Source organism: Berghia stephanieae, chromosome 1 (assembly GCF_034508935.2).
Source record: "Berghia stephanieae isolate SIO BIC M18660-M18661 chromosome 1, UCSD_Bste_1.3, whole genome shotgun sequence".
In the NCBI taxonomy this organism is placed as follows: Eukaryota; Metazoa; Mollusca; class Gastropoda; order Nudibranchia; family Aeolidiidae; genus Berghia; species Berghia stephanieae.
Genome location: NC_088360.1, coordinates 91,062,005 through 91,084,708, shown reverse-complemented (window position 1 = coordinate 91,084,708; position 22,704 = coordinate 91,062,005). Strand labels below are relative to the sequence as shown.

The 22,704-nt window shown below is 32.7% G+C and overlaps 1 protein-coding gene across 10 annotated transcripts in view; it reads right to left on the bottom strand.

Annotated features, from left to right (window-relative positions):
• Window positions 1-1,918: 1,918 nt before the first annotated feature.
• The window catches only part of LOC144961495 (uncharacterized), a 56,323-nt gene continuing 35,537 nt past the window's right edge, over window positions 1,919-22,704 (bottom strand). For 2 of the 10 annotated variants that reach the window (XM_078894668.1, XM_078894661.1), the window contains 15 exons: window positions 22,259-22,318; window positions 21,226-21,413; window positions 20,565-20,644; window positions 19,682-19,747; window positions 17,072-17,190; window positions 16,642-16,829; window positions 16,257-16,305; window positions 12,589-12,645; window positions 11,107-11,142; window positions 10,227-10,298; window positions 9,526-9,565; window positions 5,288-6,851; window positions 4,453-4,523; window positions 4,148-4,218; window positions 1,919-2,739 (listed from right to left, as the gene is read on the bottom strand). In XM_078894668.1, the coding sequence (XP_078750794.1) occupies window positions 2,236-2,739; window positions 4,148-4,218; window positions 4,453-4,523; window positions 5,288-6,851; window positions 9,526-9,565; window positions 10,227-10,298; window positions 11,107-11,142; window positions 12,589-12,645; window positions 16,257-16,305; window positions 16,642-16,829; window positions 17,072-17,190; window positions 19,682-19,747; window positions 20,565-20,644; window positions 21,226-21,413; window positions 22,259-22,318 (3,165 nt within the window). In that variant the 3' untranslated portion in view covers window positions 1,919-2,235. The remainder of the gene's footprint in view (window positions 2,740-4,147; window positions 4,219-4,452; window positions 4,524-5,287; window positions 6,852-9,525; window positions 9,566-10,226; window positions 10,299-11,106; window positions 11,143-12,588; window positions 12,646-16,256; window positions 16,306-16,641; window positions 16,830-17,071; window positions 17,191-19,681; window positions 19,748-20,564; window positions 20,645-21,225; window positions 21,414-22,258; window positions 22,319-22,704) is intronic. The other 8 variants (XM_078894699.1, XM_078894677.1, XM_078894707.1 and 5 more) reach the window with 6 other exon arrangements.

The window sequence follows — 22,704 nt, the reverse complement described above, 5'->3', positions numbered from 1 at the left end:
TAAAAGAAAATAAAATAATCTGGCCTAGTCAAAAAGTATTACAAAGGAGATGACTTTAACTGAGATCAAATATGGACTAAAGAGTTATCTTTTCTTTCACTTAAAAGCCCACATGACACAGCCATGGAATCCTCTGTACATGACTGCTTTAGATTAACAGCATTGCCATTGTGTAAATTTAAGAGATAATTTTTATCTATATAATTCATTAAAATGGGAGAAAAAAAACCTGCCGAAAAAACATAAAAACTAAATATAAAAAAAAAACAAAAAAAAAACAAACTATGCAATGGTCCTATAACAAAGACCAGAAAGTGTATAAAAAGTAAAAAAAGTAACTATTATTCATAAGAACACATCTAACTGCCCCGATTATCTTTAAGTTGCCACTTAATTCAGTTATAACAAAACAGAGAAGTCTTTTAAAATACTCAAATAAGAAAATTAAGTATCATTCATATGAATTCAAGATCTTCTGGACCACTTTTAAAAACAAACTATGGAGATGTATTATAGTCTAGACAGTGAGGTTAAAGAAACTAGAACTGTTGGTTGAAAGAGAGAAAGAAATTCAATAACAGTTTTCAAATCAAAGGAAAATAATTCGGCATGAAGTAAAGTAAGAAAAAAACAAAAACAAAAAAACAACAACAAAAAACTCAAACCAAAATAATGACACATTTAATGAATCAATTATCAAAATGGTTTTGATCAACACAAGATAGTATTTGGTATTGCACATTTGATTGAAGAATAACCAGTTGCCATTCCGGCAACAGGACAGTGAATAATAGTTTTTAAAAATTATAACAAGAGAAAAGTAACAGGGTCAATTAAAATATCAACATTCACAAAAATCAATAATAACCTCTAAAATGGAGGTGAATTCATGGTAAATAAAAAAAAATCACTTTGCATAGATTAAGTCATGAATGAAAGATAAGATTAAGTTTTGAAAAGCAAAATCTGAATCAGCATTGAGTAAAGACAAAAATAATCAATGATGAACAAGTTGGGGTTTATAATTTATTATCTACACAAACCAAGGATGTAAACATTCTACAAAACTCTTCTAATGTATCTAAAACTTAATTGACGTTTAAATAATGACTTCAACTTCAACTGTGAGATGATAAACATTTAGATAAAAAAGTAGAGCTGGCATTAATCAATAATGAAAACAACTGGTTCCAGTGGTTCAAATGTCTTCTTTTTTTTTCTTTATGGTAATATGGATGACCAATGAATATAACAATAACAAAGAATCTAATGAGTATTATGCTATAATCATCATTCGTCCATATAGCCCACTAAGGAGAACTCCAAATGTACTAATAATTCTACTATCTAATTAATTAAAGCTACCTTTCACCCTCATCATTCCTTCTGTTTGTTATATTTTCGATCTTCAAACAGTAATGTTTGCAAATTCATTGAGATGGTTAAGTGAATATAATAAATGAGCAAACTTTTCAAAATCAGCAGTAAAATATAACAATGTTGATGATAGTGATTGTGAACATTTATCACTATGTCACTATAGTCATTTGCATCGATACGATGAAAAACATACATATATCAAGTTTATTAACGTTTTCAAATCTATTTTGTACACTACAATTCATATATATATATATATATATATACACACACCAACTCATTACGTACTCAATTATAAACCATTTTTCCAGCAAAATGTTGCATTAGTATTATATTAGCATTTGAGATCAAGTCCTGTACAATAATTATGATGTGAAAGCATTTCTAACACTCATTAAATCAGAGAACAATGCTTTCATTTTCTTCATCTAAACTCAACTAAATTCTAGTAGGTGAAACATTTACTTTTTATTTAATAATTTAATAGTTTAACTCCCACATATTTGGTGATCCTTCATATTAACTTATAATAAAGTTATTTTCTTTTTTTTATACTAAATTGTTAAAAAGCTGCCTGGCTATTTAAGAAAGAGCTGAACCTATAATTCTGGTAAAACCCTGGCTTTTTTTTTAATGAGGACGACATGTAATTCGCAACTATTGTTCCGTTTTTCTCCGATCTTGTCTGCTTCAAAATGTTTTGACTTTTATTTTTCTGAATACAAACTGCTTTTCAGAATGGATAAAAAGAGTCTTGTACTTGTAGTTTGTCTTGAATTTTAAATTTACATAACGTTGATCCTGGGTTTAAGTGCTATCAAAAGGAAAATGCACTATGGATGAAATAATAACTAATTACACATTTGAACAATCGTGTGAGGCTTGGTCCAATTTTTCTCTTACGATTTTTAAAACCCCTTCACTCAAATCTTGCGACAGCTGAGACATGAGTGGTTGGAGAATATCTTTAGTGGCGGCCAGTGCTGCCACCTGCTGGTTAGTTAAGTCTCTAACACTAGCGGTTAAATCACTGCTACTACTGATATTTTTTGGAGTTGCAGAGAAAGATGAAGGAGAGGAATCATTGCCATTACTGGAGTTGCTGCCTATGGGTGGAATAGAAGAAGAGGAAGATTGGAATGCTTTGGATGGGGGAAGCCTTTCTTGAGATGAGGATGATGAAGGTTGGTGAGATGCAGTTATGGATTGGGTATGGTTGGACCCAAATGTTGCCGAGACATTAGGAGACATGTTGGGAGTTTGTGATGCTAACTCCATGATTATGCTTTGTGCCTCATGGAAAGCTTGGCCCATCATGGTCAGAATAACTCTTGAGGATTCGTCACTCCGACCATCAACCTGCAGATAAACAATAGCGAGTTTTATAAAGAGGGAGCAGAGTAGCTTTAAATACGAGAAGATGGTCAATACAAATATAAATGGATCCTTGCCGATCATGCTTACATTTTTGGTCACATCTTAAAGACAAGCAGGCCAAAAGGATCAAACAATTGTGATATCCAGAGTTTGTTTTCAATAGGTTTTACAACATTTGTACCACTCTTAGGTCCCTGCAACAATCTAGGTCTTTCAAAGCTTGTAAAAAGAAAGATGATGGGATTTTCAAAAGATGATAAATATTCGGTGCTTAGAAAAAAAGACAAGGGAACTAGCTCAAGCAGGGGATTAAAAGTAAAACCAAAAGCGTTCTATCAATGTCATTAGTTTGAGACTACTTAAAGGCATGGATACAGATTGCCTGACAAAAGGGTAGCATTCAATTGCTAACAAAATATACATTAATCTCAAACAATCTTACATAATTATATATTATTATTATCATTATCATCCCACCCCTAATCTTAGAAACCATAATATTTCTTAGTAAAATCGCAATTGTTGAGAATTGTTTTGAACTTGTTGAATATAATAAATATTTAACGATTACATAATATTTTAGCTCAATTTATTGGCTTAAATAGTTTGAAAAGATGGCTGATTGGCCATCTGAACTAATCTTTTGGAGCGTATGAATGCAAATTCCAACATAAATGGGGAATTGCGTGTGAGCAGGGCTTTCTCAAACGTTTTGATGATAAAGAAGCAAATATTTTCTAAAATGATCGCTATAGATAACTTGAATTCATTGCAAAATAAAGCCTTTTACAACTTGTTGGTTAAGAATCTTACTTTGAGGTGAGGAATAAAGGTATTTTTTCATGGGTTTAAAAATTATTTATGTTTACCATGCATCAACACTCACTAGCTAGCTTGTGGTGTCGAGTGGCATGATGATAATAACTCATTTAATAAATTCAGGAAAATAGCGCAATATCCACTAAATGTGCTCAAAGCGCTTTACAAGGGGTCCCTGGCCAACACAACATATAGGACATGACATGAAGCCTGTAAGGCGATATTACATTTTATTTTGGACAGAGACAACGTTGTCAATGGCCAGGTACTCATTTTACACCTGAGTACGGTGAGTAAAAAGCCTTTTCTAAGAAAAGCGACTGTCATACCACAAGACCACATATCACATACATATATAGAAAAGAAAAAGAAACATCATCTCTCCAAAAAAATATGCATATGACCATTTCCTTTTTGAATAAAAAGACCCCAGTTATGGTAAGGACCATTAACATTCCACATTTAGGTATAGGGGTATAGAAAACAGAAAGAGTGACCTACCTGGCTCATCATTGACCTCAATTTTTAAAGATGCATATATTGATTTCATGAATAAAGAAAACAAAATTACCTGGGCAAAGAGATCCTTTAACTTGCTTAGCTGAGATCGCAAATCATCCAATGCTATCTTGCAATTTCGAACTGAAATAAAAACATTAATGGATAAGTTGATGAAATCTATTTAATATCCCTTCCTTGAAAAAGATTACACAGTATCCGTAGTGACATTCTGAACAAACAATAATCTTATTATTTGAAATTAAATGATTTACCATTTGGATATTATCAACGCATTTATCCTGAGCCCTTATCTGGCCACATTGAGCATGAGAGGATTTTTTTTTTTAAAGAGAGAGAAAGGAGATAAATGCATACCTTGTTCTAATGATGAAGGAGAAGTAACAAGTGGTAGGGCTAGTTTGGAACGGTCTGCTTTTGGGCTGGGACTGAAAAATAAGTCAATAAATAAAAATAAAAAAATAAACAAGATGGTGTGAGCAGTAATCCTATAAAAGGTTAAAACAAGCAAGCAGCCTGCTGGTATCAAGTTTCTGATCAAAATTGAAACCTTTAAAGATAAAATACAGAATACCAGGAGAATGCAGTAACTTTTTTTTTTTCTTGAATAAGCACATTGAAAGAAAGTTTGTTATACTCAGTTTGACAGAGTCTGGGTTTATTTGAAGAAGCAAGGGAGCCATTATGATATAATTATCTAAAAAAAACATGTTGTGCAATTCATTTACAAAATTTGGTGATCCTTTACTTTAACCATAAGGACTTGAATTAACAAAATTTTAATCAAATTGTTATATTGCCTGGGTATCTAATAAAGAGCTGATTTTATAACATTTTGCAAAACCCTTGGTTTTATGGATTTTTAGCAATGAAACATGAAAATTCTTTTTAAAAATATTTTAATATTTTCTATTATACTTAGAGCTGAAATTTAAGAGAAGGTATTCTGGAAAGTAATAGCTGATTTTCAAGGCTAAGTAACTTTATTAAATTCTCTAAAATTAGACCAACAAACGGGGAATTAAGAGAAAGAACTATGAGAAATGATCAATTTTAAGTTATCTTTGAATTGGACACACATAATGAATAGAATGTGTTGCACTGCTTGCACTCTATTTTCATCAGTTCCACTGTTTAATAGAATGCTGAAGGAGACAGTGTAAAACAATTAATTGATGTCCCTAACACTTACCCCATAGCCCCTGCAGTGTGTGTCCCCATCATGGAGTCCAACTCAGACTCCGAACCCAAGCCTGTGTCTATAGAAACTCTGGAACTGTCAGTAGCTTCTGGAGGACCTAAACTGGGGTTGATGGGGGCATTAGTCGAAACTTGTGGAGAGGCTGGTAGGACTCTCCTATGAGGACTTGATGTCCTACCAGGCTTGGAGTTGAACGTGGAGACAGCAGCAACTGGAGAGCTTTTTGATGTGTTCAATTTGGCAATTCTATCTCTCACTGACTGAGGCTTTTCCTCTTCACCATCTTTGTTCAGATCCATGGTATGAAGTACAGGGGCATGGGGTGATGATGTGGAGGGCATGTGAGAAGGTTGACATGGTGGAGATGAATATGATGATGATGATGAAGCAGTTGATGATGATGTAAATAATGATGTCATGGTAGGATGTGGTACCGATGTGGATGATGACGATGAAGATCTTCGGGCGGGTGAAGGACCATCTCTCTCTGGAAGATCCAATGGACTGGCCTCCAAGTTGGAGTGGTCAGTAGAGTAAGTAGAGCTCATATTGGCCTGGTTTTGGTGTCTCAACATATTGGCTGTTTGCTCTATCTCCTCAGCAACTGCCAGTTGAGAGGGTGTGGGTTCAAACATAGGGATAATATCAGATTGACCAGGAAGAGAAGAGGAAGGAAGATCGGAGATGGAAGAGGAAGCTGTGGAGGTATGAACTTGACCCTGACTAAGGGTGGTCACAGGGGCAATGGTAAGGCTGGTCACATTTGCAGGTTTGGAAGTCGCCAAAATTCCAGATTTGCCAAGTAAAATACTCTTGGCCTCATCCAAAGTCAACTCAGAGGTGGAACCAGATCTGCTGCGTTCCCGTCTTTCATGACCTATCCGCTTTTTGGACAACAAACTTCCTCCATTTGGTGGAGGAGGCATTCTGTCTTTGTCAGTCAAGCCTTCAGAATAACGAGTTGTAATTTTGGCAACTGGACCAAATACAGATCTGCGTTGTGGTTGAGTTGGACCTCCACTTGTGCTGCTACTGTCTGTGCTAGAACCACTGTCATTTATGTCTGGAACACTTTTAGAGAGATCAGCAAGAGCTTTCAGATTGGACATGGACTTCATTCTCAGAGGTGATTCTTTTGTTTTTTGAGTGTTTCTCCACATTGGCTCACTTTCATCTGTCTCGTCTTCTTCCTTTGCATCCAAAATTAGAGCAAGGTTGGGTGATGAAGCATAAAAACTTAGTTTTGATGAGGGCATTCTAGCTTCACTCTTCCCATAGGATCTCCTTCTTGAAGGCTCTCCATTACGATTTGGACTGGCTGTTACAGATGATGGGGCTACATCTGAGTCTCTGTTCACTTTGCTTCTGGAACTTGCTGTTGTTTTGAAATATGAGGGTCGAGTTTTGATCACTGCTTTTGATGGATTTGTCAATTCGGCAGATGAGACATCTGATGTTTTGGAGGAAGAGCTTCTGCGACGCTCTTTTTCTTTATTGATTTTCTTGGCAAGAGGACCTGACGTGTTAAGCCGACTTGATTCTTGATTTTGTTCAACTGTAAGACAGTAAAAATTTATATTCAAGGTTGAGAGTTTTGTTGTTATAGCATAGAAGGTATCAATGAGGGGAAAATGGAAAGGGAAAAGAATGCAATAAGTATTATTTTAAAATATTTGTTTGAGGAGTTAAACTGCACTCAAAAGAAAATAAAAGTAAAACAAATAGGGATGGTTCAAGATCTAAAAATTGGCTGTGCTTACAAATACCTAAGACAAAGGTAAGACAAGGCGACCACTTCATATAGGTACAGAAGTGGATTTCAAGAGCAATCTAACAAGGTGTCTAATCTGAGGCCACCAAGACACACAAAAGATAATCATTAAGAGTTATTCTGCTTTTCCAAACACCCTGGAAACAGAGGGCGATTTGTCCAAATAATGCTGTATCCAACACAATGCAATATTTTTGCCAATCATTTATCAGGAGCAATTTATCAAGGCAACATCGCAAATGGTAAAGAAGGTATAGTATTTTACCATGAATGATTAAAATTTGGCTGTGATAAAAGTTTTGGAGGATTTAAGAAACAATTTAACATGCACACCTAAAGGGCAATTCAGCATGCCAGTAATATTTTTTTTTCAAGGCTTGAGATACATTCAACAAAATTAAAAATCTCACGAATCAAAAGAAAGCTGGATACAGAATGTAGACACAAAAGGAGAAAAAAATTAATGATCATTAAATTACAGGAAAAACAAATATACACGCAGGAAAACGAGCTTTAAGAGTAATTTGAACTAATGAAAGGATATATAAAAAAAAAGAGCAGAAAAGTATAAGCAAAACCATTAACAAACAAAAAACAAAATAAAAAAGTACAAAACGAAATTTGGTATTAAATAATGAAAAGGAAAGGAGCAGTTACAATTGGATAAATAGTTGTGAATGAAGATGCTATTTTAAAAATAATAAAAGGAAAATAAATCACATTCAATTTGTTACACAAAGTAAATAACATGTCTTGCAGAAAACAAAGTCATTAGATAAAATCACACAAAAATAAACTTCAAAATTTTTCAAGTTATAAATTCTACTCAAAGAACAAACACTCCTGTTAAAGGGGAATCTGAGAACAATGCACAATAATATTAATGACTTTCAGACCCTGGGGGTCTCAGGAAAACATCAGCTACACCACTCCTTAGATCATGCGTGGATCCAATCTGTCAAAATTCAAATTTTACCCCTGGGAAAGCAGTGATGGTGGCGAGATGGTCTGTTGGTGGAACCTGGAGGTGTGCCTGGAAAGCTACGCGAGGTGGTGGGAGATCCTGTGCTACTTGTTGTGCTGCCTGCACTTCCAGCTCGAGAACTTATTTTTATTGCTCTGGTTGTTGGCCTTGATGTGATCCTTGGTGATTCATCAGAGGAGGGAGTAAACCTACTCTTAGGAGGAGATCCACTAAGAGATCCAGATCTTGGCAGCACAGGTGAAATGCCTTTCTTGGCTCTAGGCGGTCGGGGAGAGGATGTCGGGGTAGGGATGCGGCTTTGAAATGCAAATGATTTTCTATGGGGTGGTAATGGCATCTCTGTATGACTGATTGAATTGCTGGTTGAGTGGCAACTTGGGCAATGGGTAGGATTATACTGCTGCTGCTGAGGTTGGTGGAGGAAGTGGTGATGATGACAGCAATGGTGTGGTGGAGCATGAAACACAAGGGTGGCAGTGTCTTCTTCGATTGGGTGATGAGAAAGGTCAAAAGCTGCCCAGCAAACTCGAAGGTTTTTAGATCCTGATCCGTAAGGGGGTGGCGAAACTAAGACTTTTTTTAATGACAAAAAAACATAATTCATCAAATTTTGTTTTTAAGAAGAAATTTCTTATTGTGATTTTTAAAAAGACCTTTAGGAAATCCAGTACCCCCATTACTTGTAAAATTGAAAAACTATATTACTTGCCCATTTACAAACAAATTGAAAAATATAAAACTCTCATACAAAGAGAAGACAGGACAAATATGGCCAAATCAAACAAATCATACATATTCTATTTTCCAGCATTATGATACTGATAAAGATGGTATGAGGTCCGTGAGGTCAGTTTGGAGAAACTGCATTTTAAGATCAATGGAATAGATATATATATTCGTTATATATCTATTGAATTATAAACATTTCAACGTCCATCAGTCTGATTGAAGATAGTTATTTTATCAAATTTTGATAACTAAAGCTTTTGCTTTTCTTTTCTTCTACTTTTACAATCAATCTTTCTCTTTTTTGTTGTTATTTTTGGTTAACATCATTTTAAAACAAAAGGAGAAACTCTCAACTTTTTGAACAACCTGGTAAAAAAAACAAAAAACTATTTGATTCGGCATATAAATATATTACTTAATGTTATTTAGGAGTGCTGGATCAGAAATACAATATTCAAACAGTTCAAATAACTTTATCTTTTAATATATGCAGATAAAATTTTTCTGGCGAAAAGTCTAGACTTTTTGAGAAATTAGGGGTCATCTTAAATTTTAGAAAGTGACAGTTTTCTGGTCAAAATGTAGAAACAAAAAAGATTTTTTTAAATTTTAAGGTACAGCTCTAAACTGTCAAATACATCAAATAAGACTTTAAAATCATTTTTAAAAATTTATGTTGCAGAAACAAAATTTGTTTCATTCATTTTTTTTTTAAATGATAAAAGATAATAAAATACGACTCACCAGCAGGAGGAGAGGATGGAAACAAGTTAGACTTGAAACTCTGGGAATAAAATTTATTTTTTTAAACAAATGTATAAGAAATGTAAGGAATCAGTTCAAATGCATAAGTAACATGACGGAATATTGCGCACTTTAATTTTTGTAGATTTATTTATAACTTTAGAACTGAAAAGTACAGTACAACAATGATTATATATATACCCTGTTCCACTTTCATGGCTAGTGTGGAAAGACTTCGATATCTAAAAATCACATTAAAATAAAAAAAGGAGAAAAAAGTAATAAAAGTTTTTTTAATATTATTTTAGACGCATGAAAAATTAAAAACAAATCTTATTAATTAATTTGTTAATTTTTTTTTGCATGATGCTATTTTAAATAATCAGCACTAAAATTAGAACCCTGAGAGAGAGAGAGAGAGAGAGAGAGAGAGAGAGAGAGAGAGAGAGAGAGAGAGAGAGAGAGAGAGAGAGAGAGAGAGAGAGAGAGAGAAAGAGAGAGAAAGAGAGAGAGAGAAAGGGAGGGGGGAGAAAAAGAAGGGAGCCTAATATTTGCAAAGCTAATAACATAGCCTGACCAATGATATACTGCCATGTCAAAAAATGCATATCTATATCCAATTTTGATGACCATTAAAAATTTATGCTATCATAAAATGGTCCTTCCAAATGTAGTAACTATTTGTTCCTGGAAGCACTCACATTTCTATCAAGCTTGACAGGGGGAGATGGCGATTCATCCATTTCTTCAGGCGATGTGCTGCGTAAATTCATCTGTAATGCGACATTGTAATATCAGTACACTTTTAATATGCACATTGTTTTCTCAAAATACTTAAGAAATTAATAAGATCAAGATCATTCAATGAGAGACAATGAATATCTACATTGATATCAATGTCATTGCTATGCATATTGATGTTATCATGAATGTGTCTAAAAACATCTCATGAATGAATGAGTGAATGAAGGAAGGAAAGAATGATATAGATGGATAAATAACTATTTCAATGAATGAATACATGAATGTAAGTGATAAATGCACACATAGATTTATTTTGTCTGGTAAAGGGCTTCAAAATATCAGCGATAGATATACTTATCATACTTACATTACGGTACATTATATGTAAACAGATGATCTAAGAAATGCATGTTTAACAACATTCAATGCTGTAATAATTATGTCCCTCGTTCTTACAAAATATAAATCTATTTATATTACTAAGCAACTGAATAAATACTGGAAAAATAATGTTTTTATATTTGTTACCACTTATTAATTAGAGATAGAGAGAGGAAATAAATGGAAGATCTATTAATATCAACTCAAATTAACTCAAAATCAACTCTCTTCACAGAATGGAAGCCTCTTTTATGCTGTTAAATCCTTTTTCATACAAAATATAAATAGTATAACAATGTATAAAGTTTGATTCACAAGGTTACAAAGTAACAGAATGCAATAATGCCATGAATTGGCTTTTGGATTAGGGAAGTCAATTGTTTTAAAAGAGAGTTTCAGTCAATGAATTTTCAAAACAAAAACAGTTTTGATAATAAAAAGACATTTTACTCTTACATTTTGAGCCACGATTGGACAAATCAGTGCCCTAGCCTGAAAATACCATCATTGATTATTTTGTTTAACGATAGTTCTGTTATGGCTTTTAAGTCTTAGAAAAATGAAAACAAATAAATAAATATGGAGAAAAAAAACCCAATGCTGAAAACAAATCATAAATAATTAACTGATATGTTAGATGGTGTGAAAATCATTGGTGAGTAACGTTAGAAAAAAAAAGCCCATTGAAATCATTGTATGTCTACAAACAAAACATATTTATTTACTCCTCACATTTTGACCAGAAATTCTAATAAAGATGTATTGAGATGACACTCAATAGTCAAAAATTCTTAGATATGAGACTTATTTGAAATAAAAAATTTCCAGCCAAAATTATGCGGAAGAGATTTATTGGTGATCTGTGATAAAACTATATTGCAAAGAGATTTGTGTAAATGGGTTTATCTTTTAAAATTTCATTTATCTTTTAATTAAAAACATTTTTATTTGCTATTATTTTTGTTTTGGGTGATGAGTCAAAGAGGAAAGGGTGTACCACATTTGAGAAATTTAATTTTAGGCGTCTATCCAAATGTATCTGTTGACTAAAAATTATGGTTGTAATAATTTTTTCAATTTTTTTTTGTAATTCTTGTCAGATTTATTTGTAGATACAGTGAATAGCAATTAGAAAAGTGCCTACTTTGATGTAAATTTCACTTTCTTATCGACTGAATGGCTAAAATATTGAGTTATAATGTAATATGATTTTTTTCATGCCATTTCATTTACAACTTCCAAAGCAATATATTGCACATGCAAAAATTATTGACATAAAATATCGGGGCACAAATCCTTTACTTTATCATTGTCATAGATTATTTGTGTTTCAGTTCTCATAATCAAGCTTTATGTTCTAGATTCATTGACCATTAAACGTCTCGAAGTTTGAAATAGAACTCTTTCTGTAACCTGATATCCTTTCCCTATCATACCCTTTGTGATTTTAAAACAAACTGATAATTCTGGAATATACAATAACTGATAAAAAATAACTCCACAAAACTTCAATGTCATTACTATCAAAAGTATTTATTTCCGAATACTCAGTATTCTCAGAATTTTTCAATTGACTTTGGAATACAATAAAAGTTTGAAAATAGTCATGCAGTCAGTACTATAGATATGAACACAAAAAGCATTGTAATGTGAAAAAAGCACATCTTACATTCACTATATTTAACCTTTCATTGTCTTAAAATCCCTTAATTTTTCTGAGGGGTAATGCAGCGTCTAACTTCCACTAGTCTACATCAATATAATAACCCACAAAAGATTGTGATCTCATCTTGTACTTAGACAACTAAAAGTCAAAAACTATTCAGTGTTTCCATTAAAAGACTACAGGAACAGTTTTCCAATGACTACTGGAAGTTCTCCTTTTAAAAAAAAACTAAATGCGAAAATAGATTACATTCCACAGTGGTGATGACTTACAGCCAAAAGACTTTTCCTCGTTTCATCCATAGCTCGAGTCATTTCCATTTTGTTTCTCTGTGGTGAGAGTAGTAGGGCGGGGGCAGCAGGCCATAGCGAGGGAGGGAATGGTATAGGTATATGATTCATAAATTATTACAATGAACAATTCAATGAAAAAAAAAAAAGCTGGTTGTGGTTAGGCTTGTGTAGGATGTTGGTACTAACATCTCATAGATTTCAGATTAGCTGTCTGTACTTACCCATTTGTTTGACTATCTATTTGGTTGTTTGAAACTTTTCTGTTATTGTTTTTCTTTATCATCATCATCATTATTATTATAGTTATTATCATTATTATTATCATCATCATCATCATCATTATTATTATTATTATTATTATTATTATTATTATTATTATTATTATTATTATTATATTATTATTATTATTATTATTATTATTATTATTATTATATTATTATTATTATTATTATTATTATTATTATTATTATTATTATTATTATTATTATTATTATTATTATTATTATTATTATTATCATTAATATCATTATTATTATTGTAAGTCTCAGTTTGTTTGACTGTGTTCCTTTTAACATCTATTGAAACTTTATTCTTTGGCTTCTAAACTAGGAACATAACTTAATTATCAATCACACTAAAAAGAAAAGTAATTTGAATAAACAGCATTGAAATGTAGAGCATTTCTAACAGTTTAAATATATTAATCCTAAATCTGAGATCAGGAACAAAACAGAGGTGGATATACTGGGATGAAATAAATTTTTCTGGAGAAGTTGCTGACCTCTTATAGATGTATGATAACGATATAAATTGTTGAACAATAAATGTCAAGTAAGACTAGACCACCTTAAGTTGTGGACTATAAAAGTATGAAACAAAATTGAGTGTAACAGATTCGAAAAAGAATAATACGCCAAACAGGGATTGTTTTAGGATCATAACCTTTCCTAAGGTAGCTAACAAAACCAAACAAAATACAAATAATGTTGGCTTATGAAGGGCTTGTTATGTCTTATGTCTTGTTTTGTATTTTGTTCCTTTCTAAGTTGTTACCAACATTAACTACAATAAATATCTGCCACTAAGTGATCTGCTCCTCTCATCCCCAGCCTCACCTGATTCCATCCTTGTTTAAATTCAGGGGGCAAAAATTTACTGAACTTATACGAAAAAACATCGAATATATATACTTGAAAAATCTAAACACTGGACTCCAGTAAAAAGACATTATGTTCTTAATTTCAATACAAGACATGGCATCATAGTAAAGGATAGGTCAAGTGTGATTTTACTTAAATAGGCTTGTATCCTGGTGTCACTATTTGGCTCGCCTTTCTTAAGCTTTTGACTTCTGCTTACCCAGTGATTGAAAAATGTACAGAAGTTTTTTTTTAACTTACTGAATTTCGTAAATATACAGAAAATCGGCAACCCTGTTAATTGTTGGAATGTGAAGTGAACCAGATTCACAAATTTAATACTAAATGAATGTCATGCAACAACTGCCTCCAAAGACGTTCCAAGAAAATATGAGACTACTTAATACAAGTAAAGACACTGTTGGGATCTTCCATAAACATTTGAAAAAAAAAAACCAAAACTGTTACAGGAGAAAGCTGTTTATCGTCACAAATAAAAAGTATTTGATGAAATGAGATTTATAAAGAGAGAAAACTGAGCTGCTCACAAAAGGAGGCCCTTACTTTTGTTTCAGAGTAAAACAAATAATATGTAGACTTGCTCCAGTTTTAACAAATTTGGTTTCATTGTGTTCATTTTCGAGACTAAGCGTAATGTGAATAATACCTTACAGCAACTTTGATTATGCAGGAATAAATGTTTGAAATCAATGAAAACTGTTATTCATTTTGTGCATTTTGTATTATTGTTTAATCATCATTGGTTTTAATTTGTTACAACTACCTTCTGAGCAGCATCACAAATGTTTTCTTCATACAAAAGTTCAGACAATATCAAGTACATTATCTTTTCCATTCCAATATTGCTTTTGGCTAAGATTTAAGAGGATACTAGAAAAAAATATTGGTGAGTCTTTGAAGAGTATAGACGTTGGTGAGTCTATGAAAAAATCAGACATTGGCCCATGACATGGAAAGTACTGAGTATTAGTGAGTGGATTCCTGGCAAATCATGAGTGTGATTTGTAAGAGAGAATTGGGAATAGGTGAATGGTTTCAAACTGCTATCATCATATTTGATGTTTTGATTAATAAACTTAGATATTTTCGTTCATACTTTTGATTTGATTGTTGGTATCAGCGCCTTTGGGAAAAGGGAAATTGAAACTGAGTCATTTAAATAATTACAAAATTTGAGTTCATTTACTTTTGTTTGAAGGATAATATGAAAAATATCACACTCTTTTTGTAAGATTTTTGTTTGTAAATAGAATGTTTAACCAGTATTTCGGAATTAGCAATATGGATGTACCGTATTTTACTAAGCAAATTTATCAATATTACAATACAGTATACTGAAAAATAAATAAATATATATCAATTTTAGCCTTTTATTTTCATATCAGTGGTTAGAACCACAAATATAAATTTTCACTGAAAAAAAAAAGAAAAGAAAAAAACCCACAAAACAACACAACACAAACAAAAAGACCGCAAACAAATAAAGACACACACAAAACAAAAAACAACACAAACACAAACTTAGTGTGACAAAATAGTAATACAATTACTGTGTATGTTTGTTTTTGATTGCAACTCGTAAAGAATTATATCAACATCATCATTATCCAATCTATTGTCTTAAGCTACAAACATCTTTAATTCACTTTTATACATATGATTTGATCTCATACAGTTTAATAACATACACAGTTAATATTGTCCTACACCAAACAAAATGATGTTGAAAAGATCCTAAATAAAAAGGTTGTGATTGTTAAGGAAATCAAAAAGGTGAATGGTGGGAAATAGGTTTGAGATCAAAGGCATGTCGCTCATTTGTTGTTGACCTTCAAGGTTATTTCAGGAAGCAACAAAAAATTATATCTTACAGATGTAATTTCGAGTCTATAAATTGAATATATGTATATATTTGTATATTTTATGATAAGAAATGAGAACTCAGAAGTTTCTTACGATTTGAAAATAAATCACAATTTTCCACTTTAAAAAAGCTTTTCAATTTTATTTTTAAAAAGTTTGTTCTACATATAATATAACCAAAATGCCATGTTAAGAAACAATTTAAAACATTTTTAAACAGCCATTTTACTGTCGGATGCATATTATGTTGCAAATGAGGCCTTTTCTTATTATGAAATGAAAGCACCATGCACTTGCACAATAGTTATCAACTACATCTCTTAAATGGATAGCCCTTGCTTTTATGTTCAAGAATGATAATTTACACTGAAAAATTAAAAAAAAAACTCCAATGAGAAATTGATCACTTTGATACCAACTTACTCAAATATTACATCAATACAATACTAATGCAACAACAACGTACACACAGATTATCCCCACCGTGCCAAAGTAACAAATGAGCACAACATTGTGATTAGTGAAGAAACCAAATAATAAAACTATAAGAAATAAAAACTTAGAAAATAATCTAGGATTAAAATAAATACAAGCAAAAAACAGTCCACATTTTCTTTTACTTACACTAAACCAATTGTCAGGTCTATAGCTCCCAGTCACACTTGAGCTTGCCCTATAAAAACATAATTCAAAATGATTAACATTGTAAAATTAGGACCATATTAAAATACATTACAGACACACATAAGAACCATACTACAATATATTTACAAAGAGATAGCATTACAAAGGGTGGGTCTATTTGGGCTTTGAATATTTTTCTTTCTTCGGGGAGGGGAGGTGGGGGTGGGGGGTGAGTAATTTTCAAAGAACTTATTTCAATAAATTACATCCCTCCAGTGAGTATTCATACTTTATCAAAGCGTCAAACATGGCTAGACATTTCATGTTTCAATTTTCTAACACAGACAAATAAAAACAAACTGAAAGATTTTAAACCAATACTTACTTTGGTTGTGCCCGAGACATGAATCTGGCAGAGAGACTCAGACGAGGACTGAATGGTATTGATGAGTCGGAAGAACTCTGACTTCCTCTCTCACTCAATGCCCTCTCCAGACTATCAACATTTTTCTGAAATTGCTCAAAATGGACTGGTTTGAAGTCCTCCTCAAAGTTTTCCTTGACAAAGTCCTCCTGAAACAAGATAATTAAAAGATTCATCAAGTAAATATGAAATCACTACAATCCAAAGACAACAAAAAGCGAAAATTTGATGTTTACATTTACATAATACAGCATTAAGGTCACAGGACAGAAACTAACTATATTATTGAGTAAATAAATAAATCAATGAATAAACAAATTAATAAATAAATAAATAAATAGATTAATTAATTAGTCAAATAATCATATTCAAATCTTATCAAAACACAGACCTTGTCTGGACACCAAGGAGGGAAATCTTTCTCCGGGTCGGATGGGGTGGTGGGGTTGGAGACCACCGTGCCCTCCTCATCATCTTCCAAGGACACTGGATCTGTACTCTCAGATGTGACTGGGTGAGAGAAATAAAATCATACCATGCCATCAAGGCCAACCACCATCAAAGAAACAGCAGAAAGATTTAAAGACTGCATGTCGTGAGAGACAATTCTTTAAACTTTTGACATTTCTGAAAAATAAGGAATTTGTTTTTGGGACTGTCATGTTCTTACATTTTGGTTTATCTAAATAAGACAATGCTATTGCTTCCAAATATTCGTATCACTAACAACTTTTGGCTACATAAACATTTTTTTTCAGTAAATGAAAAAGGAAAGTTTAGCTCTATAGCACAACAGACTTTGAAACTTTAATTATATTTCAAAGGGATAATAGGATTGCTTGGTACCTCAGGGCTTAATATTCCAAAGGTAAAATAAATCGTATTTAAAATTATGATTATGATTTCTTTCTCTGAAAATTCGAATATTTGAAAATTTCAAGTGAGCAAGACTCATCGAGAACCTTGATTGGATAATTCTGTCCAAAGAAAGTGACATATCTATATTTTAAAAAATTTGTTTAAACATTCTGAGAAAAAATGAGGGAATAAGCTTTTAATGTCCTGTATTCACTGACCTCTTTGAAATGGAAAAACATTATTCATTTGTGTAGAAGAAACAGGAATAAGAGAGAATTTTGTGGTTGACAAAGGAAGAGAAAAGTTGTGAAGTGGTGCGAAGGAAAAGGGGGAACTGGATTAGGGAGAAAGGAAAAGAATGGTTCTGTAGTGGCATTAGGATGGACTCCAGAGGAAAGAGATGGTAAGGAAAAAATAACATGACATAGGATGACGGAAAAGGAGAGGAATAAAGAAACTTGATAGAATTCCTGGCAGAGGGCCAGGACTGTAGCCAAGGACCGGATGAAATGGAGGGAAAATATCCAGGCATTATGTGCCTCCTGATGCTGAGAGATTTAAGCTAAGGTAAGGAAGGTAGCAGAGACGGTCCTCTTTGTCTTTGATGCAAGATATATTTACAGATAAAGAAAACTAATGATAGCATAATCATGGTTTTCTCAGATCTCTCTGTCTTCGAATGACACAATTTTTGCTGTAGAATAACAAAAGCAAATCTGGAAATATAAGATTTAATTTTGTGGCTTACACTTTTACAATGCTTGACTTTTCATGAATGAGTAGTTGAAACTGCAGCACATGAAATCTAAAATTTTATGACCAAACACATACCGAATACTAAATATATCTATAAACAATCATGAGGGGAAGAACAAATACTGGATAAATATAAGAATAATGAATGATAATTGGAATTTTTAAAAAAGACATGAACTAAATCAAAAAAAACAATATATTCATTCTAAAGTCATGGAACTTAGAACACATGACAACCTGAAAGATGAAATGAAAATATACAATTTTCTTACATTTTCATTTCATGTAATATTTTTTCCCCTTTTAGGTTCCCATTAATGCTTAAAAAATAAATAAGGACAAGAAGGAAAACAGGCCAAGTCACATTTTCCAAGTTAGGAGAAAACTGAACTTTTATATTGGACTTCGCATGTTCTTTCAAATGGTATCCATTATTTTGATGCATACAGCTAGTGGACCATGCATTTTCTTCACCCAAAAGTACAATGGCATCAAACTATGATACGGACTGGACGAACTAAGGGAGATCAATCAGTGTTTACAAAATTGTGACAATGCATGTTTTCCCCTCTTGGTCTACAAATGAAGAAAAAGAAGTGATGAACAAATAAGGAAAGATGTTTGTGCATTTAAGGAAAATAAAATTAAGATAGAAAGACCCACACCTAAGCGAAAGAAATCGAAATATCAATATAAAAGAGGTAGTCCCTGAAAACAAATATTAAGGTATTGTCTTCATAACTTTATCTGTTCTATGTCCGTCTGAAATCTTGGAAGCACTTTCCAGCTAGGGCATAAAGTACTATGGAAATGCCTTTATTATTACAACCAACAAACTCAATATCTCTCTGCCTCAGAAAATAGCAATGGACGCTGTAAGACATGGGAAAACTAAAGGTTGTAATAATGTTCCTATAATCAGGAACTAGCCTTGCCATGTGAGATATTATGTTGCTATTGTTTGGTCATCTTGATGTTTAGTCCTTAAACAATAATATTGAGCCCATCTCACCAAATTAGAGGTAGTACTCATCAATCTGCTTGCAAAACTGTATAACAAAAAATGGGGTGGGGAGATTAGAAGAGGGAAGGGGTGGTTTGTGCATGGGTGCCACTGCAAAAATCTCTTCTGAAAATTTGACTGTCTGGATTCCCACCTCTGAAGGCTGGGGTCCAGGGGCTGCTAAGGACCTGACAGGGTGGAGGAGCAGAGTCCCCGGACACCAACTTAATTTCTTTACTATGTTTCATTTTTAGTTAAACACCCTTTCCGCACCCATTTCTCAACTTTTGTCTTTAACTCCAATATGCAATAAGGTCAAAAGCCTTTAAACTCCAAAGTAAGATTGGGACCCACAACCTTTTGATCCAAAACCAAGTACCTTACCACTCTGCAATGGGGTTCCCCAATCCAGTCTTTGACTGTCTGAGATAGAATTTGTGGGCGTTTTATCTGTCGTTTGAGTAGGAGAGTTTGTATGAGATATTTCAAAAACGAAAACTAGCTCTTTCGGAAAACAATCTTTTAAATATGCCGCTGCAGTGTTTTGGAACAATTTGCCAGAAAACATAAGACAAATGTCCTCTTTTAGTCAATTTTAAAACCTTATGGCTTTGTGGAATGGTAAAAAATGTAAATGTTCGGTTTCTCTTAGTCCAAAGATTCTTTTAGGGGGTCTTTAATAATTTCTATAATCTAAATAATAAAATCAATTTTAATTCTTAAAATGAGTCAAAAAATCCGAGAAAATGTGAGAGTGCATGAGTGAATGTAATGTATTGTTTACTAGTGATGATGTATTGTTATGTATAAAAATTTTAATGTTGGAGAAAGATCATAGAGATCTAACATTTAATTTTAAATTTCTTTTTTTTAAATGTTCAAATTTTGCAATTACTCTTATGTACTCTGAGCAATGTGTACATATATGCAGGTCTGATATCCGTATGCAATTATGGGCCTAGTTTAACATTGTTGTAATTGTCAATATTTTGCCTCCTTTTTTTGAGATTTCCATTACAACAATGAGCCCATAATGAATTGGGTTACCAGACCTGCAAATAAGTGCAAGTCGACTGAGTAATATGTAGCATATACTGATAATAAAGAAATTTTGAATTGAAATGAAATGATATGCCAATGTGATGATAATATTTTTTTTAAAAAGGAAAAAAAATGTGGATGCTTTTTTGAACGGTGAAGATTCATTTGGGAATACCATCTTATCAAGATGTCTTTAATTTTTTTTTTTTTAATTTATCAAAATTACCGTCATCTAGATGTGCCACTCCTGATGAACTATGTCTTGGTTTCTTCTTATCTTCTCCAGTGGCATACACTTGGTAGGAACTACAATAGAACAGAAAAACAAACAATTCTAAATAAGTGTTAAAAAAAAAAAGATAAGCATTTAAACAGTGTAGTTAGTAACTTAGAGCCATAAGGCTCATGGAACAGGAGTTTTATCTCAATTGCTATAGTATTAAACTGTCAATAACAATTGTTTGCAAACTTTAAAATAGGATGTTAGTTATTCACATAGAACTTACCACAACAGCTTCAACAACCCAATCACTGATGGGTCCTCTGCCTCCATACAACCCCCCCCCCCCTCCCCCCGCTCAACATCAACCAAGAACCTATCATGGTCACTGAGTGCTCAACATACCAAGCTATCTGGACCCTGAATTAAAATAAACTTTCATCTATTTTTTATTTATCTTAAATCCTCATATCAGTAGCAAATGATGTATAACATAAACCAAATACAAGAAATATGACTTGTATTCAATTTTCAAAGACAGACAAACGGCACAAACAAATAAAGAAGGAATGTAAAAAAGACAAAATATCAATAATAATAACTTACAAATTTTAAAAAAAGTAACTAGTAAATTTTAAAAAGGCAGGTACGAGTTATCTTTCCTTACCTGGCATAATAATCAGAATCCGACTCAGTAGGGGGATAGATGACTTCTGTGGTGTCAGAGCCTGTGTCCAGGTCATCAATATCATCGAGATCAAGACTACTCCCACTGTAACCCTTGAGAAGGTCAAAACGATCCTTGTTCCGAGAGTAGATAAAAGTGTCAGATCTTGTTGGGGTTGTGTAGTCTCTCTAGATTTGAACAATATACAACTACATTGATACACACAAATATCAAGCCCCTTTTGTCAACCTTCATTTCATCTATTTTCACATTTTTCAGAAACAGTGCTTTGAATTTTATTTTCACTTGTATCTTTCATGATTTGTACAGATGTTTTGCAAACAAAATATTTCTACAATTTAAGGAAAAATACATAACATCTCATTATACCTGACCACCTAAGACCCCGAGATTGAATGCTAAAAGTATTGAATATAATCATAGGCACAACTTCCCTTTTATGTGATGACGCAGATTAAATAATTAAAGGAGCAATAATATTTACATTCCTAGCTCTTAATAGTTTTTAAAGGGGTTTGTGAGCCTGGCAGCACTATAAAGCAATTTCAGCACCACTAAAAAAGAAGATAGGACTGTCAAAAAATTGTAGATCTGAATCATCCAAGAAAAAGGTAAGACAAAGGGGATGGATTCAAATCGAGATCAAAATAGATTCTAAGATCAATCTATCAACGTGTCATAGAGATAATAAAAAATTCCCATTTAGACTAAATCACAGATGGATACAAGCAAATGCTTTTAAAATTAATGTTTAGACTAAAAAACATATCTCAGTATCAGTAAATACTGGAGAGATAAATAACAAAGAATAAATATTATCTCCAAAGGGAAAACAGATATAAGAGGGAATATAAAGCATAAATAATATTGACTTCCCTAGCCCACCTTTTAAGTCAAACGACCCCACAACATTACTCCAGCAGTTAGAGAGGATCATCTTTACTGGTGACAACTTAAGACAGCCAAGTGTTTACAAAAATATTTGAAGCACTATCCAGTATTTTCAACTAACCTTTGAAGGTAAGGTCAAATCTCCTGTCGATGCTCTATGGTCGTCTAATGAGGGGACATTCTACCAAGAAAATGAAAGGATTATCTTTAAATAACACAGAAAAGAAAGACAAGAAAGCCAACATTATTCAGTGCTGGTTTGTTTACAGATATCACCTATATGAAAAAAGGCATCTACCTGATGTAAGTTGAGCGCCATCTAGTACAGTGGATGAGACCCACACAGGTACATACATAATACATAATACATACATATATACATCCATATCTACATACCTACAAACACACATACATACGTATATACAATCATACATACATACATACACGCACACATACCCATACATGGCAGGAATAGAAGGAATATTTTCTCAAAATGTCTTCGAGTGGGAACAATATCAGTATTTGGTAACTCTTTTTAAAAACTCATTGAAAAGGTTATAATAATAA